The 20,274-nt window shown below is 41.2% G+C and overlaps 1 protein-coding gene across 11 annotated transcripts in view; it reads left to right on the forward strand.

Annotated features, from left to right (window-relative positions):
- Positions 1 to 20,274, forward strand: part of fat1a (FAT atypical cadherin 1a) — a 74,676-nt gene that overhangs the window by 17,439 nt on the left and 36,963 nt on the right. For all 11 annotated transcript variants that reach the window (XR_002203406.2, XR_011243769.1, XR_011243770.1 and 8 more), the window contains exons 3-6: positions 1,304 to 1,618; positions 12,480 to 12,541; positions 17,593 to 17,922; positions 19,215 to 19,431. Coding sequence is in view for 8 of the 11 variants with exons in the window: in XM_069529915.1 (XP_069386016.1) it covers positions 1,304 to 1,618; positions 12,480 to 12,541; positions 17,593 to 17,922; positions 19,215 to 19,431 (924 nt within the window). In the remaining 3 variants the exon portion in view is untranslated. The remainder of the gene's footprint in view (positions 1 to 1,303; positions 1,619 to 12,479; positions 12,542 to 17,592; positions 17,923 to 19,214; positions 19,432 to 20,274) is intronic.

Here is a 20,274-nt window from a genome sequence, read left to right on the forward strand (position 1 = left end):
AGGGAGTCTATGGTTTCAGACTTGAAACAATAATTCAAGACATGTTGGCCCCTTTAGATCTATCAGCCAGGTTATGGTCATAACAGAATAAAGTATCTGGTCAAATGTTAATGATTTGAGCTGAACTAACAGTCTGGTTTTAGTCATTTGTGTGGCTGTAAACACGTTAAGCAACACAAAGGCTTACGCACACATCCTGTGAAATACACCCACCTTCTCCATCCAAATGTACCTACTGAGTGAGTGCTTGAAAGTGGGGTCAGGTGGAGATGAAACTCTAAAGCAAATTCACTCCTGTGAACTTTACTGTTCGCTTTTCCTGAGAAAGATCAGTGACTGCATTCAAACTGCTCGTCAGTTTCAGCCCCGTTAATATTAAGTCTTAAGTTGTGTTGACAGATGTTACAATTACTGTAAAACTTAAGTCAAGCATGTCATTGATCAAGGAATTAAAATGTCAAACAGAACTGCATTGCTGTTAAAACTAAGCACATTGCATTTCTGTGTCATAATGATACAAAACAGACACCTGAGCTATAAGTTTCAGTTAAGTAGAAGACAAGAGATCAGTCTGTTTCAAATGATGTGATACCTCCATGTGTCCTTTACATTTGTGTGGTTCCTAAGCAGCACATCCACGAGAGCAGAATCGAGAGTTTCTGACAGCAAACATGGCGACCGTGGAGGAGGATGTGATCATGTACTTAAGAAAAAGGCCCCTGTGCCTGGAGAAAGTAACATCAATCCTCCCCCCGTGATTTCCGGTGGTTTCGGTCTGTTTTTGTCATAGCTTTCAAATACACATGAAATGAATGCAGAGTGCGGACAGAAGGCTCCGTCCGTTTCCGCACACATATTTAACGTTGAGCATAAAATGTCCTCGATATTTCCATATGTGACCTTTTAGTTTCCAATCAAGTTGCAGAATCTACCCGTCCTCCACTCTTCTATTTAGCCATTGTCAACCTTTAGGGCTCTCATGTTTCTGAAAGTGCTTTGTTTTCTCAGCTGAACGCTACAGACCCCAAATGGCAGTAAAAAAAACCTTCCTGCCAGTGAATGTAAACAGGAGAGCACAGACTGGCTGTTGTCAATATACTACTCTGACACGTTTCAGTCGAGGTGCCTTCAATCAAACCCCACGTCTGCCTGTTTGGGGACATCTGGTTTTCAAGCTTGTATTTTCTCCTGATTTCAGAGATCAGTGGTTGTACAACTAGAAATGTGAAACTCAGGGGATGGGTTGCACATAAAAATGTTCCCCGAAAGGATGCAGACTTAAGAGTTTGTTTATGTCTTTCAGGTGTTATCCGGACACAAGAACTGCTCGATCATGAAACAACATCTCACTACTGGCTCACGGTCTACGCCATGGATCGTGGCGTGGTGCCCCTCTCATCCTTCGTGGAGGTGTACATCCAAGTGCAGGATGTCAACGACAATGCACCGCAAACATCGGAACCCGTCTACTACCCCTCTGTTATGGAGAACTCCCCGAAGGACGTGTCAATCATCAAGATAGACGCGGCCGATCCAGATGACAAGGCCAGTGATAAACTCACCTACAGGATCACGAGTGGCAACCCCCAGGGTTTCTTTACCATCAACACCAAGACAGGTAAGATTGCTGTAACTGTTACTGCTCAGTTCATGTCCCTGTAAATTGCATCTTATAGAGCAGAAAGGCCTTGATCTGAGTCAAAGACTTGAATATGGCTGCTAGCCTGAGAAAAAAGCTTGAAACTACAACAAAGAAATCACCTCACGTGGCTTAGATTGGAAAAGTGGCCTCTTTCAAGTGCACGGTTTATCTCTCCATAAGTGAAAATGTTCTTATATCGCCCTTGTCACATCTCTCATTCATTAAAGTAGGGATCACTCACACTGATTGATGAATCTAAATGATAAACACATTTAGCCTGAAAATCCACCCTAGTCTAAAGACACCACCAACTTTGAAGGTTATAAATGTGGGAAAAAGATTGTCCTACAAATTAAATTATCCTCTGTGACCCAGGGCGAGGTTTTGAGATATACTGTAGTGTATGGCTGACAAAGTGGAGTGCTTCTCTGAGGTTCCTGTTTCCTTTCTTGTGAAGAGGAAGAGCAGTGTGAACATCATATTTTAACCCAGGACAGGAGTGGGTTGAGCCTACAGGGTTTTTTCCACTCTAACACTCTAAAGTGTGTTCTCATATGCGTACTCTGGAGATGGTGTGATGATTAATATTTCATTGGGCTCTTTTAAAGTTGCTGGAACAGGCTATGTTTAGGTGAATAGCAGGAAGAAAAAAACTTGTAATAGGTGCAAAATGAAGCTCCATGTACAGATAGAGCTGTTTTGTAAATGTACAGATTTAATCTTGCTCTGTCACATTTGAGCTGTTAAACTTACTTCACTTAAAACCTAATATGAAAATATAAAATAAATCAAAGTTATGAGTTAGTGGGAATTTAAGTTGCTTTAATGTTTACTAACATCAAATACAGGAGTAATATGAGCTCTTAAAACTTTGCATCTACCTCTTGAATTTGTTTTTCTTTCCTACCTAGCTTATACACCGGCCTCTTATTGCTTTAAATGCAAGTGCTCATTAAACTGAAATGAGGAATGGGTAGTGAAGCAGTTGCTCCAATTTGTCCTCCCTGACGTGTGTGGTCCTGTTTCCCGAGGTAGTCACATCAACAAACTGGAGTTATTTTTGTTGGAAGTTGCAATGTGAAATTTTCTGACCAAATAAGGATTCATCATGCAGCACGCCTCCCAAACAAGACCCAGAGTAAATTTGGGCTCTTCCCAATGCGCAGGCAAAGAAAGAAAGAATAACGAATGACGAAGAAAAGGGGGAAACCTTAGGTCGTTGTTTTGTCTGCAGGCACGACAAGCTCGACTTACATATGCTGATAACAAGTGTGGGATGCTAGAAAAAAAAGAAAGTGCAGGGAGATTTAATATTTATCTTCTTGCAAAGCAGTCATGTGTAACGCTGTTCCACAGGCAGACCCTGAGCTGTGGAGAAAATATCTTTGCAATAATTTCTGTCTCCTAGATATATATATAAATATATGTATTGCCCTTCTGTGGAGGAGTAACCTGTGATAATACAGAACCAGAGCTGGAAAGAAATGTTTAATACTTAAGGAGCTGCTCTTAAACTGAATGGTGTTGTGTTCTGGTTTCTCATTTTGCTGCATGACTGTGTATTTATCCCTTCTCCTTCAAAAGGATGGCCTTCTTTGTTGATGAATTCTTTATAAAATATACCACCATAAATGCCCATGATAAGTTTGCAGCAGGTCACTTATTCAGCAGTTGAAGGAAGTCTTCTTAGCCCCTATATCTGGAGTAAATGTTTCCTTTTTACTGGGATTACTGAGTATTTATAAAGCTTATGGTCAAGTCCACTGTGGGCACAAGCTCTTTACAGTAGAATTGGCCGTATCTTTACATGGTTCCTTTTTAAACATGTCAGAAGAGCTGCCTGGGGGAAAAAAAGCTGGTACTACAGAGGACACTGAAGCACGAGGATAAGACTCATTCATGCATATCAAAGCATGTTAAAACTTTTATCAGTGGGACACCAGAGCCCCTTGTGTCAGGTTCAACAGAGGGTTTGGGCAAGGAAAGCTTCATTAAATCACTGCTCTGATGCTTTGTTTTTTTGCTATTCTTCTTTGTTTTTGAAGATTGTGGCCACGGGTGGAGGTAGAGAAGTAGGTGGGGGAGAGAGAGCGAAGAACCAAGTGTAGCTGAGAACAAGAGGAAACAGTGATTTATGACGAGAGCCAGTTGAAAAGGCAGCAGCATTCGCAACTGGACATTTTATTCAGAAGAATTAGGAATTTTTATGAACTATACTTCATTTCAGTAAATCTGTGGTATTAAACTAGAGCATAACGGGCCCAATATCTCTGCACATTATCAACTCAATATGACATTCAGCCGCATATTACAGGTTTTTGAAAATGTTTAAATTTACAACATGCAAGTCTCTGTAATTACATGTTCTAAAATTGCATTTGGAAGCCTGGGCCCTGTCTTGGCATATCTACAAAGCTCTGCATAGGGGTGGGAAGAAGGAAAAGACGTTAAGGCCTATGTTTTGTGTGCGGGTTTTGGAATTTTGTAGGCATGTGTTCCAAGCTAACTAACTAGCCCTCCATCATGGGCTACGGCCTTGTGCTGCTGTCCAAGTGTCCCGTCAAGGTTGAAACACATTTGAAGGTTTTGCTTTGACGCCTTGGGTGGCGTTGGTTACCCTTTTTCCCACACAGACCTGTGGTGGCTTAGCAAAGCCCAGCATGAAAGGCTCCGGTCCTGCTGTATTTCTGCCAAGTAAACACGTCCTGCTGTTTTGGCTGTTCTGACTTAGGTTTGTCATTAAAGTGCAAGACCAGCTCTTCTGTATGGGAGACGTCCAGCAGACAATCTCACTTCCCGAGACCTTGTACGTAATGCCTTGGTATAGCCTTGCTTTTGAAGGGACTGGAAAAGGGGAAAAATTGAGGCAGAGTAATATACGGTGAAAATTGTGCCAGTCAGCTGGACATGAATGATGTTTTCTAAATCAGTAAAGGATCATTGGAGATGAATCATGCTTTTCATGTTTGAAATTCTAAAAGATAAAAACCAATGCTCCGTTGTCTGGTGGCACACATCTCATCCCACCCACAGACATGACCGCTGTTGTTCCAGCCTCCTTCAAGCGCCTTCATTTGGCAGCTGAAGTGAATAACATTTTCTGGATAAAGACTCACACGCTTGGTGTTAACAGGTCACGACAGGATATGAGACGGATACATTGCCGTGCTGTGTAAAATGTTCTTTGGTTGTATTGTAGAGCAATCAGAGGTTGTCTATTACTTAGGTGTAAATTCAGAAAAGCTTGATTTTCTCTGGAGACAGCCAACCCACTTGCTGTCTAGTTTTATTTTCTTTTTCCAAAGAAGTTGTCAGCCCTCTGAGCTGGTTCGTCTGAGGTTGTTGATATGAGTTACCCAGCTTTTCTCTGGGAGAGAGAGCTGTGTTCATTACCCGGTGAATCACTCTCTCTCTCTCCTCTCTGAAATGCTGTGCTATGACTTAGTGGACTTTGAACGGCACTCTTCTGACATGTTCTGCTTGGTTTCCCCATCCAAACAAGTGGTGTAAAACAAACACACACACACACACACACACACACACACACTCAGGAAGTTTTTTATACCTTTGCCAGGAGAGAGAGAGAACTGGGGCAAAGATCACACTGTGATCACGAGCCATATCTATCTTATCTTGCTGCACAAACCTACTTCCTCCTAAACCTATGCGACCTTCTACGTGTAGCATGTCATATAATTGCCCCAGTGTTGTCTGTTGACTTGTTACAGAACATTATCATCAGTGTATGTTGATCTGACACAGGAGATTTCTGCTTGGAGCACCTAAAGCCAGTTGAAAACTCCACCCTATAATAATGGCGCCTATCTGTACTCGTCACCAGACAGTTGCCTAGTTATACTGACAAGAGCCTGCCTTTAACAGGATATGGCTGTCTATGACTGATTGTGTTTGCCTTTTAATGCTAGCTTACATTCCAGTGGTTAAACTCAAATGGAGAAAGAAACTCCCAACTGAACTTTTACAGCGTACCGAACAATTTGAGCCCATCCTATTTCTTCACCTGAAGCCAGCGGCTCACTGTCATCAATTGAAAAGGAATGCCATGGGTAATGCTTTGGCGAGGTTTGATACCTTTGTGCATTTGTCATCCCGAGGTTGAATGAAAAGGTAAGAGAAAACCGCCGCTGGGAGTTGCAGCTGCGAAATCATCCACTTTTTCGAAGCGCTCATATCAACCATCCTTTCCTGTTAAAGAGAGAAAACACTTACACGCACACACTAGTGTTATCAGTGGTTTACGAATCCCCCAATGACTATCAGAGGAAGTGAAATAGGAAATGGATACTTCCAACAACTACTTGATGTTTCCGGTGATTTAGGGTCTGAGCAATTGTTGCAGCTCTCAAAAGAGAGTCTGAGAAGAAAATGTGGAAATGAAAAATGGCCTTTTCCACTGTTGAAACTACAAAGAGTGGTCATGGTGGCTTAGTTGGCAGAGATTCAGTTTAACCTGTATTTCTGGAAAAGAAAGTCGACCTGGGGCCTTTGGGGCATGATATCTTTTTCAACACCGGGCATTAATTCTCTATATTCCAAGTTTCTATCGAATCATGAGTGATTTTGATCAAATTGAAGAAAATTGTCAGGAATATCAAGAAAAACATTTTTCCCATAAGCGGAAGGAGACTTAAGTAAATATTTACCCAACACTTCACAGTAGAACTGATTCATTCAGTACAAAGTGAAACTGGAGAGAGTAATGTGTGAAAGCCAAACCATTATGTTACCAGCCTCATGGCCCCAAAACATGGGGCCCAATAAGGTATTTTCATTCTGTGGAAAATGAAGCATGATAACCATGACAACACAGATCGGGTGACACCTTTTAATCAGCCTTTCGACTGGCCGTATATTGAAAGGCAGTGTTTACAGAAACTCTGGACAAGGCCATGTATTGACAGATCCCTCAGAACAGAGATGCATAGTCTCACGGTCACGGTCACAGGGGAGTTGAGTGAGGTAAAACTGGAGCTAACATGCAGCCCAGACAGCTGAGCAGATTAAGCATGTTTCCAAACATTAAGCTATCGTCACACAGTGGAGTTACAATGTGCAGTGTTTTAATTTCTATGTCTTATCACTTGAAACGTTCACCCCAAGAGTCGGTGAGGAAGTGCTCTTAAGACCCCTCTGTTAAATGGACTAAGTCAATCCTGTTGGTGCATGACAAAATGCCATTAGGATGATCTCTTCCACTCAAGTGAACCATACAAGCAACCACTTTAGATGTGGAAGGTCTGTTGTATGTATGTACTGTAAACTGCTGTATATGCAAACTTAGAGGCCACATTCCTTCAATCTAGTCCTAAGTAGGTTGTTGGCTTTATCACAAGGGCAAATACAGTACAAGTCTGGTCTTACCAGACGTTTTTGTTCTGAACTATCGGACTCTAGAAGCTTAGTGGTGACGTAGGACATCTCAAAACGTCTCTGTTTTCTCTACTTTACCATATACCCCCCCCCAGCATTGTATTCTTAGGGTTGTTTTATTGAGCTACTGAAGAGGAACAAGCAGATTTCTTTCAGAGAAGATACAACAATGGGACTAGTTTTACATATCTGTGAATTTGATGAATACAAAATGATCATTGTGAAATCCCCCAAACTCTATGAGGGAGACGAGAAAGTCATTAAAACAGACTTCATATCTTCCGCAACACTCATACATACCTCCAGGATTCTATGTGTACATACACACATTTCATAAATAGATGAATCACAACTACCAATAGCTTCCAAACAACCCATCCATTTACCCAACACCTCATAACATTGACTTTCACAAGCACTTGGGAACCTGACTCCCCTGTAGCCCCAACCATTCCATGAAGTCGTTGTCTTTTCAGATTACAAATAATCCTTGCAGCTGTGCGGTGGTGAGACATCTCAATCCCAGTGTAAACAATGCTACCCCAGTGCCTTTTTACTCATTTTTACAAAGGACTAAAGTTTGTATGAGAGTGTTTGCATTAGCTTATACAGCCTCTCTTTGTTGCATCTGCCAAATTCTATATTCTTAGGTGACAGCACATGATTTTTGATTGGAATATTAACAAATGGGAAAGACCAGTAGCTTGTGCGAAGCTATAATCTGGAGGCTGTGATAAAGAAAGAAACTTTGAAGTACCAATCCCTTCTTAAACTCCCACAGTCCTTTGGATTTCAAAGTCCCACAGTTTGCATATGACAGTATCGGCGGCACCATGAGCAGTGAAAACAGCTACTGGTTTGTCTTAGGCCAAAGCAACAAACAGTGAAATAATAATAAAGCTGAGAATGTTGCTAAAGCTGTTAGAGGTTGAACATTGGATTTTTGGAATAAGAAATGTTGCAGTCCATGTTCCACATTTACTTTACTGCAGAGAAATGCCAAGTTTTGAATAATGAATTTCATGGCCTACTGTCATCCCTCAAGGACTTCAAAACTGCACAGCAAGTCCAACCGCTGCGGACACCCAGCACATTCCCGATAGTCTGGAGTCACAGCTAAATGTGTGTCACATAAATTTGTGTACCACTCTCCAGACTGCTAATCACAGCAGCAAAGCCCGGGTATGAATAAGCCCAACAATGTCCTAGACTTCTTAACTCCCCCCAGGCCTCCATTTTGGAGCAGCGGTTGTAGAGCTCAAGGACATGCTTGAGAGTGCCACTGCTGCTTTGCTGTTGTTTTTCTCCCCCTCTCAAAACAGCACGGCTATAATTACTGTCGGCCCAGCGTGGCCCACGCCTAAGCATGGCTTCTCTGTGAGTGTATATGTGTGTTGTGACAAAAGCTGTGGGTTGGAAGTGCAGACTTCACTGGTGAGCTCTGGCTCACCAACCAATCATTTTACACATAGTTAGCGTTTAGGGTAGAGATAGAGAGGTATGCACCTTTTATCGTCTTGAATGCTAATGCCAGCAAAGACTGTTCCTGGTGAGCATGCAGCCGCACAGGATGAGTTTAAATAGATTTTAGTTTTTGCAAGTTTAGGTTTATTTTTTTGGAAACAAGTCACTTCTCTGAGAGTAACTCCAGTGCCAGGATATTAGAGTGGGAGGCAAGTCTTGTGGTCAGAGATCTGGCAGTGAGCTGGCAGCGCCTCGGACAGAAATGGAACAGAAGCAAACAAAAGCAGTTTAATCCACAACATGTCCCGTGTATCAAAATAACTTAAACTCATCAACAGTCGGTGCAACTGACTTTGTGTTTCAGATGTTTCAGTGTCTACATCTTGAGGCAGAGGCTTGTTTCATGGTCCATAGAGAAAATTCTAAAATACTTAAATGTTAAAGATGGATAAGAGAGAGAACTAAAACTGAGCTTGTGGTTTAAACAAAAACACAGTGTGGCCATTCCCCAAACTATTTAGCTGACTATTGTAGAATTTAAATAACTCGTGGTTGAATTGATCAGTTTAATCACCAACTACTTTGACTGTCTAAGGTAATTTTAATAGAGTTAAATGCAAGGGAAACAATGAGGGCAATTAAAGTAGAGTGCCAGAATAATAGTGCCAAAACCCAACAGTCCCCATATGAAACCACATTTAAATCTGCTAGACCCAGATTTTTTTATGGTTCTGCACAAAATTGCAAACACTCCTAGTTATCGTTCCACTTAATATGTGTGATTTTTCTCATCAAGGTCCATGAATTATTTCCTGGGAAATTGGTGAACATGTCACAGGGTGCACAAACTCACAATATTAAAAGAAGTCAAAAAAATGGGCTCGTCTTTGGCCCATGTTCCATCCTTCTACCAAGCTTCATCGAAGTCAGTTCAGTTTTTTTTGCTACCAATAAATAAACTAACAGTTCGGTTGAAACATTGTTGGTAGAGATAATTAATGGATCATGAAATAACTGATTAGTTAAAAGCCTGGGATTATTCAGTTCACGTTTATTGAAACACTCTCTGCGACTGGAAACAGGAACCTGAGACAAACTGAAGGATTAAAATCGGTTACTCATTATATGGCAGGATTGCCTGCTGCATTAGAGATGTGTATTCAGAACACATGTTGGCAGGATTCACTGCCACCCTGGTGTGAGAAGGTCAGCACCCCGCCAAAGGCACAACAGTGTCTGGAAGGAGTCTTTACCGCACATCTTCCTGATTGTATCACCCTGGTCACTGAAATTATAGCAGGGAACAGGTCATGAAATTGGACCCTGTTCTCCACCAGAGGGTTGTTAAGAACTGTATGGCCTTTTTTCCAGTTCAACAAGTGAACCTAAAAAAATTTCAGTTAAGCTTTACCTGGCTTTCTTTTAAAAAGAAATGGAAACTACCTTTTTACGACCGGAGGTGATGTGTTACTTGTTAAGTAGAGAAATCGTTAAAAAGACATGCGCTCTTGTTAACTCGATCTGGGTTTACTTTTATTGAAGAACTGTATTTCTACTTTTGCTTATATATTTTTTTATATATATTGTTTAGTATAGTATTTTTCTACTTGTATATTTCCTTTGCAAATCTTTACAAATGTCAAAATTTGATTTGAGGATGACTTTTGACAAATTGCCGTTGTGCTTGCAAAATGACGATTAAGCTCTTGAATCTAGAGACAGGAGAAAGATGAAACCTGAACTGAGATGTATTGAACATGCTCGTGCATACTCAGAAATATCAGTGTGTAAATTATGTGTGCAAAAGATGACTTTCCATACAAGACAGAGCTTAGACCACATTTCTATTGTCCAGAGTGGGATTGGGATTAAGGCCAGCTATTTTGTCATTTCATCAGTTTTGCTAACGTTTTATTCTCTGCCATGCGATTCCTCTGCTGCACAGAGACGGTACTGTTTACATTGCAAGCTGTGTATATGTTACGATACCCAGCCAAGCTTTGATTAGGCAACTGATTTGCAGAGGAATCATAAATCCGAGATCTGCTATGTTTTAATGTTGTCATCTGTATTCTGCTCTATAATACATGTGCAGTGAGTAGAGTTACCTAACGCACAGGGGAGCTGGAAAACATTATCGTCCATCAGCTTCTGCCGTGCTTAAGCACATGAATAATTAGTCAGCGTGGTCTATTATGATGTGACACAGCAGAACTATTAGCTTTGATGGGGATAATCTACAGCCCCCTCGCTCATGTAACCCATGTTGATCCCCTGCTAACCTTTTAGCAGATGTCATGTAACATGCAAAGAGGAATTTCTGCAGGAAGTAAAATTTGTTGTTGGAGGCTCTTAGTGTTGAAACTAAGTGATGAGGCGTATGCAATAGTACTGGAAAATTGGTTGGAGGCAGGTTTTCTCTTTGTGTTAACGCTACACCGAAATAAAACAACACCCACTGAGGGACAAATCTGAATTAACATTTCATTTGTTGCCCATGTTTGTTGCACGTCAGGCAAGCAGAGCAAATACTGGGGTTACGCCCACAGGAAATGTTTCGCGCTCTTTATTTTTTGATTTCAAATATTAGCAGACCTTTATCTTTGCAGCTCACTGTGAAGATTAAATAAAGCCTCAGTAGGATACGATAAAAAAACAGCGGAGCAAAAGTGCTGCACTTATACGCCACAATTGCAGTGCTGAGGGACGCCTATTTCAGTACATCTAAGTTGTGGCCTGCTATTCTTGTTGCAAGCATATGTGCCATTGATTGGTTTGGGTTTCGGAAATCCTTTGCTTTATGCTAATCAGGCACAGTGTGGCAGGCCGTCGGCTCTGGTGCGGTTAAAGCTGGCATGTCTACACTCGGTGTCTCTGCAAAGTTGCAATTACACTGGGAGTGAGAACAGAACGCTGCGTATAATGTAGCTCTGTCGCAATATCCTTCCATCCTCTTCTTCTCTTCCCTTGTTTGTGACTTTGATTCAAATTAGCCAGGAACTTCAGCTTGTTTTATTTTTAGTGGGTTTTTTTGCAGCCTGGCTTATCAAAGTAAACTCTGTGTGACTGATTTAACCCAACATCAATCCTTTTTTATTTAAATGAATGATAGAGCTCAAAAAATACCTTTTAAACACTTCAGCTAGCGGCGGGATCTTTTCTTTGGTTTTCTTTCCTCTGTTGTAAAAAGAGCTCTGCGGACTGCGGGGCGGTTTCTGACCGGCTGTCTGTTTAGTCAGCTTGTGGAAGAACTAAAAGCGTCAGGGTGTCAGGGCCGTGCTGCTGTTTGGGCACTATTTGCAGACCTTTGTGATATTTCACATATGTAAGGCAGTGTGGTGGTCTGTCTGGCAACAAGATTGACTGAAAACAGGGAAGGCCCCAGGGGGACGGCACCTCCCCCCCAGCTGCAGAGTCTTAACTCATGGGTGACTGATGAGATAACCAGCAGCGCTCAGTTTATGTCACCCAACAGTGAGTGGGGGGATTTCTGGAAAGGGTTTTATTAATGACATGTTGTTTCTACTCTTTTAAACTGTCGGGTGTTTGCTGAAAATGTGTCTTTGGTTTTGGTTTTGTTCTTGAAAAGAAGAGAACATCTTTTTTTCTGCCTCCACTGGCTCTATGCTTTATTTTAACTACGATGGCCCAAGTGGTTTTATTTCCAACTGTATTTGTATGTTTATAACTTAGCAAGACTGTGCACAAACTACTGGAATAATCACCAGGACGCTCGGTGGAAGGATGCGGCATGGGTCAGGGACAAACCGCATATGTTTCGACATTTTATTACTTAAATATATCTATGAGTGTGTGTAATTTGGTGTGGCTTGATTGAACTGACGCACCGTTTATGGTTTTGATTGTGATTTTATGATTGGTCCTATAAAACAAATTGAAATGATTCACTAAGTTGTTGCTTCATATCATTACATTTTATGACTGTGTTGTTAATTTTTTTATTATCATTTGTCTCCAACAGGTCTGGTTTCGACAACTTCAAGGAAACTGGACAGAGAACAACAAGATGAGCACATTCTTGAGGTAAGCTCCATGTTTTAGCTGATTTTCACATCTACAGGAGAAAAGAAAATGGAGGCGTTCTTTATTTGTGTGAAAATTAATTAGTAACTTGACGATCAGAAACCTAAAAGATCCACTTTTCTGTGTCGTTTGGCTTTGGCTGAGTGCCACATGTTGCCAATAAAGACAAGTCTTCTAATTTCTCCTTGTACTGATTTCCGGCCGGGGTAGGAGGGAGAGGTGGGAGGCGCGCGGCAGAGCCCGGTGACTGTTCCTTTGTTCTGTCCCACTGTTCCGTCTCTTGGATGGAGCAAGCTGGGACAGGAAACCAACAGGTCAATGTCTAAACTTGTGGGTTTTAATTGAGCTCAGCTCGGTTGTCTCCTGAAGCTTTCCTCCCTCTCGCCACAGAACTCTAGACTCATAATAAGGTGTTTTAATTGTGTTTCCGGTGCTGACAGGGAGCAGATTGGACGCCTTTTAATTACTGTTAGAAGTTACACAATTCAGTGATCACTGGGTGACGTTAAACACTGGTGCATATGGTGCTGGCGTGGTGTTGTATTTCATACTAGGACTGATCTAATTTAATTACAAGACTGAGTAAATGATAGGGATGAATAAGACTGGATTCTTGGAGGGAAATATTTATCTGATGAATTAAATTGAGAAACAAATCTCTAAGGAGAGAATCTACAATTGAATCTTTGTTTCTTTGCCTGTTGACTTTGTGAAGACTATTGGATAACAGGGTCAGAAAAAGGTTCCCATGCAAACCCCAGAGCTCCCCCATCTAGTGGTTTGCTGCAGACGTAGAATTGCTACTTCCAACATGTGGCTGAAAGCTGTTGAATTACTAGGTTGGAATTAGTGTCTGATGCAAAGTCGTCGTGTCCTGAGAAAGAAAAGAAACCCTCCCGCCTCGGCTCGGTTCATGAATGTTGTTCATTTGTCTCATTTGACAAAAAAGCCTCCAGACAGACATTAAAATAACCACATTAGACGCCCGGCTCAAACTCTTATACTTTAATGTCACGCCACATTCAACACCCCTATTCTCTTCATGCTAATACACTTTCTTTTCTTTGTAGTGTTTCCTACTAAAGCTTATAATTATTAATCAGATACTGTAATTCACAAAGAAATGCAATTTTCCAGGAAAAATAACAAATTAAAAGTTTCTCTTGCACATTTGTGTTCCATTTAAAATATGAGTTGGAGGATAATTTAAACTAAATAACATTTGAGTTGAAGAGAGAGAAAGTAGCTGGGTGAACTCAGCCTGAAGAGACACATGTCGCTATGGCAACTTGGGAAGTTTTTGTGCTTCGGTCACTTGTTAAATGGAATCCAGCAGGAAGTGTTTTATTGGGCTATACGTTCATAAAGCAGTTGAGACCCCTAACCTTACAGTTCAGAGCTCCCCACACCTCAGTGTATCGTCACAGCAGCAAATTACAGGTTAATCATGACTCAGAAGAAAACGTGCATGTGCACATGCCTTTTGTGAGTCGACTGGGTGCTGGCTGAGCAAATCAAATCGTGGTCCTAGCTGGCGTTGGAAGTTTTTGTACTGGCTTGTTGTAGAAGAAGAAACGAAACATGTGGGGCCATGTGGAGCAATTAGGGTGGGGGCTGTGTCAGCATTGTTTGCACCAAATGCCAAGAGGAGGTGGAGGGAGCACGGGGGGGGGGGTTCAGCTTTTATGACGAGACGGGTGTGGGGGTTGGTCGTCCGTCGTGTGCCTGTGTGTGAAAAGGAGAGAGACCTAAAGGCAGAAAGGCAGCGGGGGAATTCGAGAAAAGGCAAAGCTGCTCCTGGTGGTCTGTGTGAGCTCTAGCGGCAGGATGAGAGGCCTCAGTCCCAGGAAGGAGGAGGGGGGGGGTGGGTAAATAGCAAAAGTGGGACATGCCAGGACATGTATTAAAGCCTGGGACTGTGGAGAACACTTTACAATGGAGAAGCAGAGGTGAATGGTGCTGTTCACATCTGTTGTCTGGAGCCTGTTAAATACAGTTGGCAAGAATCAAGAATACACCCCAGACAGGTCTCTGGCCCGGGCCTGTATCTGACGAGGTTATTAGATCCCACCCCGTCCACTTTTCCTGATTAATCAGTAAATGGAAAAAAAAAAAGTTCAAATCTGCATCATACGTTTTCAGAGCCTGGTGACGATTGATTCATTGGTACACTTGACAGCTGCAATACAAAAACTGTAGTGGAATCACTGTTTCAATAAAGATTTAAAAAGTTGCACCACAGTTAATTATTATAAAAATGTAATTTCTACTAACTTACAAAATCGTATACATTATCCTGACTCCCAGTTCATTTAAATTAAAACTGAATGCAATAAAACCGTGTTACTTGCGTATGGTTGTTCAGATAAAGCTAAAGCTACGCGACAGTGAAGCATAACATTGAGGAGCTGTTTCTGTCTCAGCTTGCAGCTCCACAGCAGCTCTGTCCTCATGCAAAGAGACAAAATCCCTCCGGTGTAACTTGTCTGCCTTTTGTGCAGATTCCCTAATTATCAAACAATGGCTGCTGATGAAAGTTTTCCAAAGAGAGGAATACAGTGATGGATAGCCGGGTAGATATAGTCCACACACTCGCTTGCGCACACAGCAGTTGTGATTGTGAACTGCTATTCCAAGGGGTTTTTATGTTATTGTTTTTCCTTTTCAGTGTATTTTATTGAATGCATAATATCAGGCTCTAGACCTACATACTGTGTATTTGACTAAAAAACTGTGAAAATGTTCATTACAAAGCAGAAAATCCTCATTACAAAGCTCAGGATGGGCACCAACAAATCCTCCCTGAGAGACACATTCACATTCAGGCTCCTTGTCATCTCGTTTAATTAATTCTGCTCATGTGAATAGCACGGACAGCTGCAGACACTGTGAGAAAAACAAAAACACATTATTTTAGTAATTGAAACTATGGCACCAAATGGAGTGTGCCTGGCCCCGGACTCCTGACTGTTCTTGGTGAAGCACTTAGCAGATGGTTTTAAATGACTGTGGCGCTGCACAGACACACAACCTTTCTAGGACTGTACAAGCATTGTGTTGTGTAGGTCAGCGTGTGGCTCTTCGCTTTTGATTAAACTCCTTAAACTGTGCACTGCAATGTCCGAAGACACAGCGGAGAGTTGAGTCAAGGCGCGAATCTCAAAGCGTCAGTACGCCACCAGTTACTTTTGATGTCAGGACTTAAATTAAAGCTCCATGAATGATGCAGTTGTGCGACACTGTCTTTTTATGTAGAGTCCTTCTGGGGTTTAAAAAAGCCCCTGGTCTGTAGTGGAGGGCAGAAAGTCTTGATGTTTATTAGCAGGGCAAAGTCATTTCATTTGCTGGTTTGACAGACTGCGGCAGAGTCAGTGCAGCTGGTGCGAACAGGATGAAGACGTGCAGCTAATTAAAAATAATTATCTCTGATGGGTGGTTCACGTATCAGCCATATATAACGTACTGCTATCGTGATCACAGGAAAACGTATTTCAGATGGGGAATGTTTTCAAGTGAAACAAATCTTGTTCATCTGAAGACACCGACTATACAGCCTGTAACTCCTCAGGGGCAACAGAGAGTCTTTAATTACTGCAGCTACAGAAAAATATTTAACATCTATTAAATAAGTATGGTTGGGTACGGAATCAGACATGGCCAGTACGTCCCGAACAAAATCTCAATGTGAATTCAGATTCCTTATTACAGTGAACTGAAATGGTTGACCTGCTTACATGGAACATAAACATCACTCTATGTGCCTTGTTAACATTTCACCTATATCTAGTAGCGACCTTAAACTTTTTTTCACGTGAAAGCACTGAAACTGTAATTTAGCCTTAAATTATTTAAAATGGCTTAGGTTTTTGTTTTATGTGATTTTGTTTCGGAGTTTCGCACTTATTTATTTTTGTATATTTAAGTTAAAAATAGTTTGTTCTGTTCGCACCTGAACAAATAAAAAAGCTGTTCTCGTCTTTTTTTTAAGATAAGGTGTCGCCTCTGGCTTCACCCAAATAAAAAGTTGATTGTTGAATAATAGTGAATGAAGTCGACACTGAAATAAATACTTCCTGATTTCGTGCCTAAAGTTGCAGCCAAATCACCAGATTGTTGTTCTCCAGAAACGGCACATTTATGCATAAAATTGCTTTGTGAGAAGATTATTATCATGTGGCCTAATAAAACAGTGACCCGGGAGATTGAAAGCTCCAGCGGTGTTGTGCCGCTCGCTCACATCCAACCAGACAAAAGGGGTTTGAACTGAAAACCCACAACCATGGGACTAAAATCTCTGTCGTTAAAGTCCTGCATGTTCCCTCTTTGTCTTTAGCAGGGCTGAAAATTCTGTTCTTAAAATCCGATTAATCTTTTTTTTTGCTGGGGAATTTGCCTGATAAGACTCAGCGATTTGTATTTGTAGTTCTGAAAAAATGTCCCTGACTTCAATGCATTTTTTGCCAGTGAAGTATCCTGTTAGAGCGCTTTATGATTAAATGTTTGACTAAATGAGAACATCACCCTTCAGACATCAGATTATGAGGCTAAAGATATAAAGACAACAACTAGTCTCCGGCAGTAGTGGCGCATATCCGCCTGTTAGTGGTGTATATTTGTTTTGTTAAGCAGAGTGTGTATTTGAGAAGACCCCCTGACAGCAACTCTCAAAGGGAAGTGCCTTTAATTTTGGCTGTCGGTTAACTTGCTGAGAAAGAAGTGGAATGAAACGATGATGAAGAGGAAAAAACACGCTCCCTCTTTTTCATCTTCTCTTTGATTAATTTTAGGCTTTGGAATGATGAATTTCTAATGGGGTGTCTTGATCTTTACAAATTCCCTTGATAGTTTTATATAATGTTTAATGTTTAGTGATATCTCTGGCTTTATTCACAGCCTCCTACTCCACAACTCGAACGTCTGTAATTTTTCAGGGGATTCAGGTTTTTACTGTATTTGTATCTGTATTCTGAATATTCTATTTTAATGTGATGTTTTCAAGCGTTTGACTTTATGTCTATCTCCGGTTTTAAACCTTGAATCTTTCCTCCCAGGTCACCATCACCGACCACGGCGTTCCCGCTAAATCCACCACTGTCCGCGTCATCGTCCGAGTCCTTGACGAGAACGACAACAGGCCGCTGTTCCTGGAGAAGATCTACAAGATCCAACTTCCTGAGCGGGAGAGGCCAGAGAGGGAGAGAGCCATGAAGAGAGACCCGGTGTATCGGGTTATCGCGTCGGACCGCGATGAGGGGCCAAACTCTGAAATCTCTTACAGCATCGAGGAAGGAGACGAACACGGGAAGTTCTTTATTGAGCCCAAGACCGGCCTGGTGTCCTCCAAGAAGTTCTCCTCTGCCGGAGAATACGACATTCTTACAGTGAGTATCTAAGCCCATCCTCAATCCTGTCGTTGGCCTGTTAGTCCCTCACTGAGCAGTAAAACTTAACAACAGATGCTTGTTTATTACACTCCCCATCCTCCCATGTTTTCTAGCTGCCTTTGTTTTTTTTTGCTTTTATGCTTAAAATGCAGTTGTAAAAATCTGTGTATGAGAGACAAAAAGCTAATTAGTGTAGAAAGTTGTTTGCCAAAGCATCAACTTAACATTTTAGGACACAAGCCAACAACACTACAATATAACAAAGACATATGTTAGCTTTATTTTGCTGTTATTCTTTTAATGTGTTGTCTTAGTTATCGAGAGATAAATTTTGTCACTTGCTCGAAGCCCTTAAATACTTGAATCCCGTCGTCTTTCTAAAGCCTCTTTATCATCCTGGTATATTTGTACTCTTTTCATTTGTTAGTCAGTTTTGCATCAATCGAGTGTTAAAAACATCATCAACACGCTCGTTCTTCCAGATGTTTTCCTGCTGTAGTCTCACACGGGCTCACGCTAACCTTCTGCGGACATATCACTAGAGGGCTGGTGGGAAAAGTTCCAGAAAATGTCTGGAGCTACTGCCTCGGACATTTGCCTCCTAACAAACAGCCTCTTCTGAAACTTTGTCTGAAAGCATCTTAACCACAGTATATATGTGTAGATAGAGATTGAATAAAAAGTGCAACTTCACTGGATTACACTGAGTTATATGTGTGAAAATCAATGTTCTGTCAAACCTACACAGGGATTTACTTCGAGTTCAGTTATTTCACTTGGCTGTGAAAACAGCAGTGAAACATTAAGTTGTGATACTTAGAGTGATTTTATCCAGATATACTGTAGGCTTCTGCAAGTTGTGTCTAGTGCTGCTCGAAGACACTGCTCTCTACAGTTTACTGAAATTGAAGTCCTGACAAAAGGTGGACTCACAAAAGAACTGCATAACAAAAGGTGTTTTGTTCTCCTGAATACAAGGTTTTCTTGCCATGTGGATGGCTCAGGGTACGGAAATGCTTTTACGATTGAAACACAGCCCGTTCTGTGGATTTGTGCCACTAATCAGTGGTTCTATTTATGCTTCCAGTGGGCTTTAACTTTAACATGGTCTATTGTTGCATTTATTCTGCAAGCATTAACCATCAACCTGCACAACTAAACTTTGCAATGTATTTACTTCTGAGATGATCTCGGCTCTGCTAGCGAGCTGTACAGAAACTCATTTGCAACCGGAAAAAAAAGTTGCATAACAGTGTGTAACACGGCCTTTCATTCTCTGCCTCTCTCAGATTAAAGCTGTCGACAATGGCCGCCCTCAGAAATCCTCCACTTGTCGCCTGCACATCGAGTGGATCCCAAAACCAGAAGTGCCAGCCGATGCAGCTCCCCTGCTTTTTGAGGAGTCCCCCTTCACTTTCTCTGTAATGGAAAGCGACCCTGTGGCGCACATGGTTGGCGTTGTCGCCACAGAATCCTCTGATGTTCCCGTGTGGTTTGAAATCACAGGTACTGCCTCCCTCACTAACATCACTGTGTGTATGCATGTGCACTGTAGAAATGCTCTGTCGTAGAAAATTGCTCTTTAGATAGAGAAACTCTGGGTTTACTTAAGAACTAACATAGCGTTTGTGTGTGAAATGGCCGGGTAGTATGTCAATAAAAAAACCAATTACAAAATAAACAGCAGTTTAGAAGACAAATATATTTCAATGCACATTAAGAGTAAAAAACTTTTGTCGATGAGTTCGTTTTCTGGTAGAAATCTCACTTTCTTTGTCATGTTTGCTGCCTGAAGAAGCCAAAGTGCAGTCAATTCATATTTATTATGTTGGAAATTTAAAATGGACTAGAAGTGTATGTTTGTGTGAAAACAGCCCATGAAGTTGCCACAGAAAAACTTGAAATACTGCCTTAACCTAACTTAAAACTAAAAATACGTATTGTTTTTCTCTAGCTGTAATCTGTAATTGAGAAGTACCCATTCTGATGAATCACCTCCTCTGTAATTGAGTTACTTATTTTACAAAAATAAACTAGACGTTGGCTAAATCCAATCATAATGCAAAGCTAACTACATTAGCAGAAGAGTAGTAATTAGCTTCTCTCTGTTGGACTAGATTTCCGTTTGGTTTTGACACCATAAAATTGCATGGTTAAATATATAGAATGTTTTTAGGCTTTATTGCAGCTGCAAGTTTCTTAATTAAAAATAAACCCAAATAAAATGAAGTCATTAAAACGTCTATTTACTGGCCAGTTTCACTGATGTCTGCGTGTGTAGTTTGCATTACACAACTGCATCACGAATCAATAGGTCAAAAACAATCTGTTATCACAGCTATCAAGTGT

This window comes from Paralichthys olivaceus, chromosome 8 (assembly GCF_024713975.1).
Source record: "Paralichthys olivaceus isolate ysfri-2021 chromosome 8, ASM2471397v2, whole genome shotgun sequence".
NCBI classification, from domain to species: Eukaryota; Metazoa; Chordata; class Actinopteri; order Pleuronectiformes; family Paralichthyidae; genus Paralichthys; species Paralichthys olivaceus.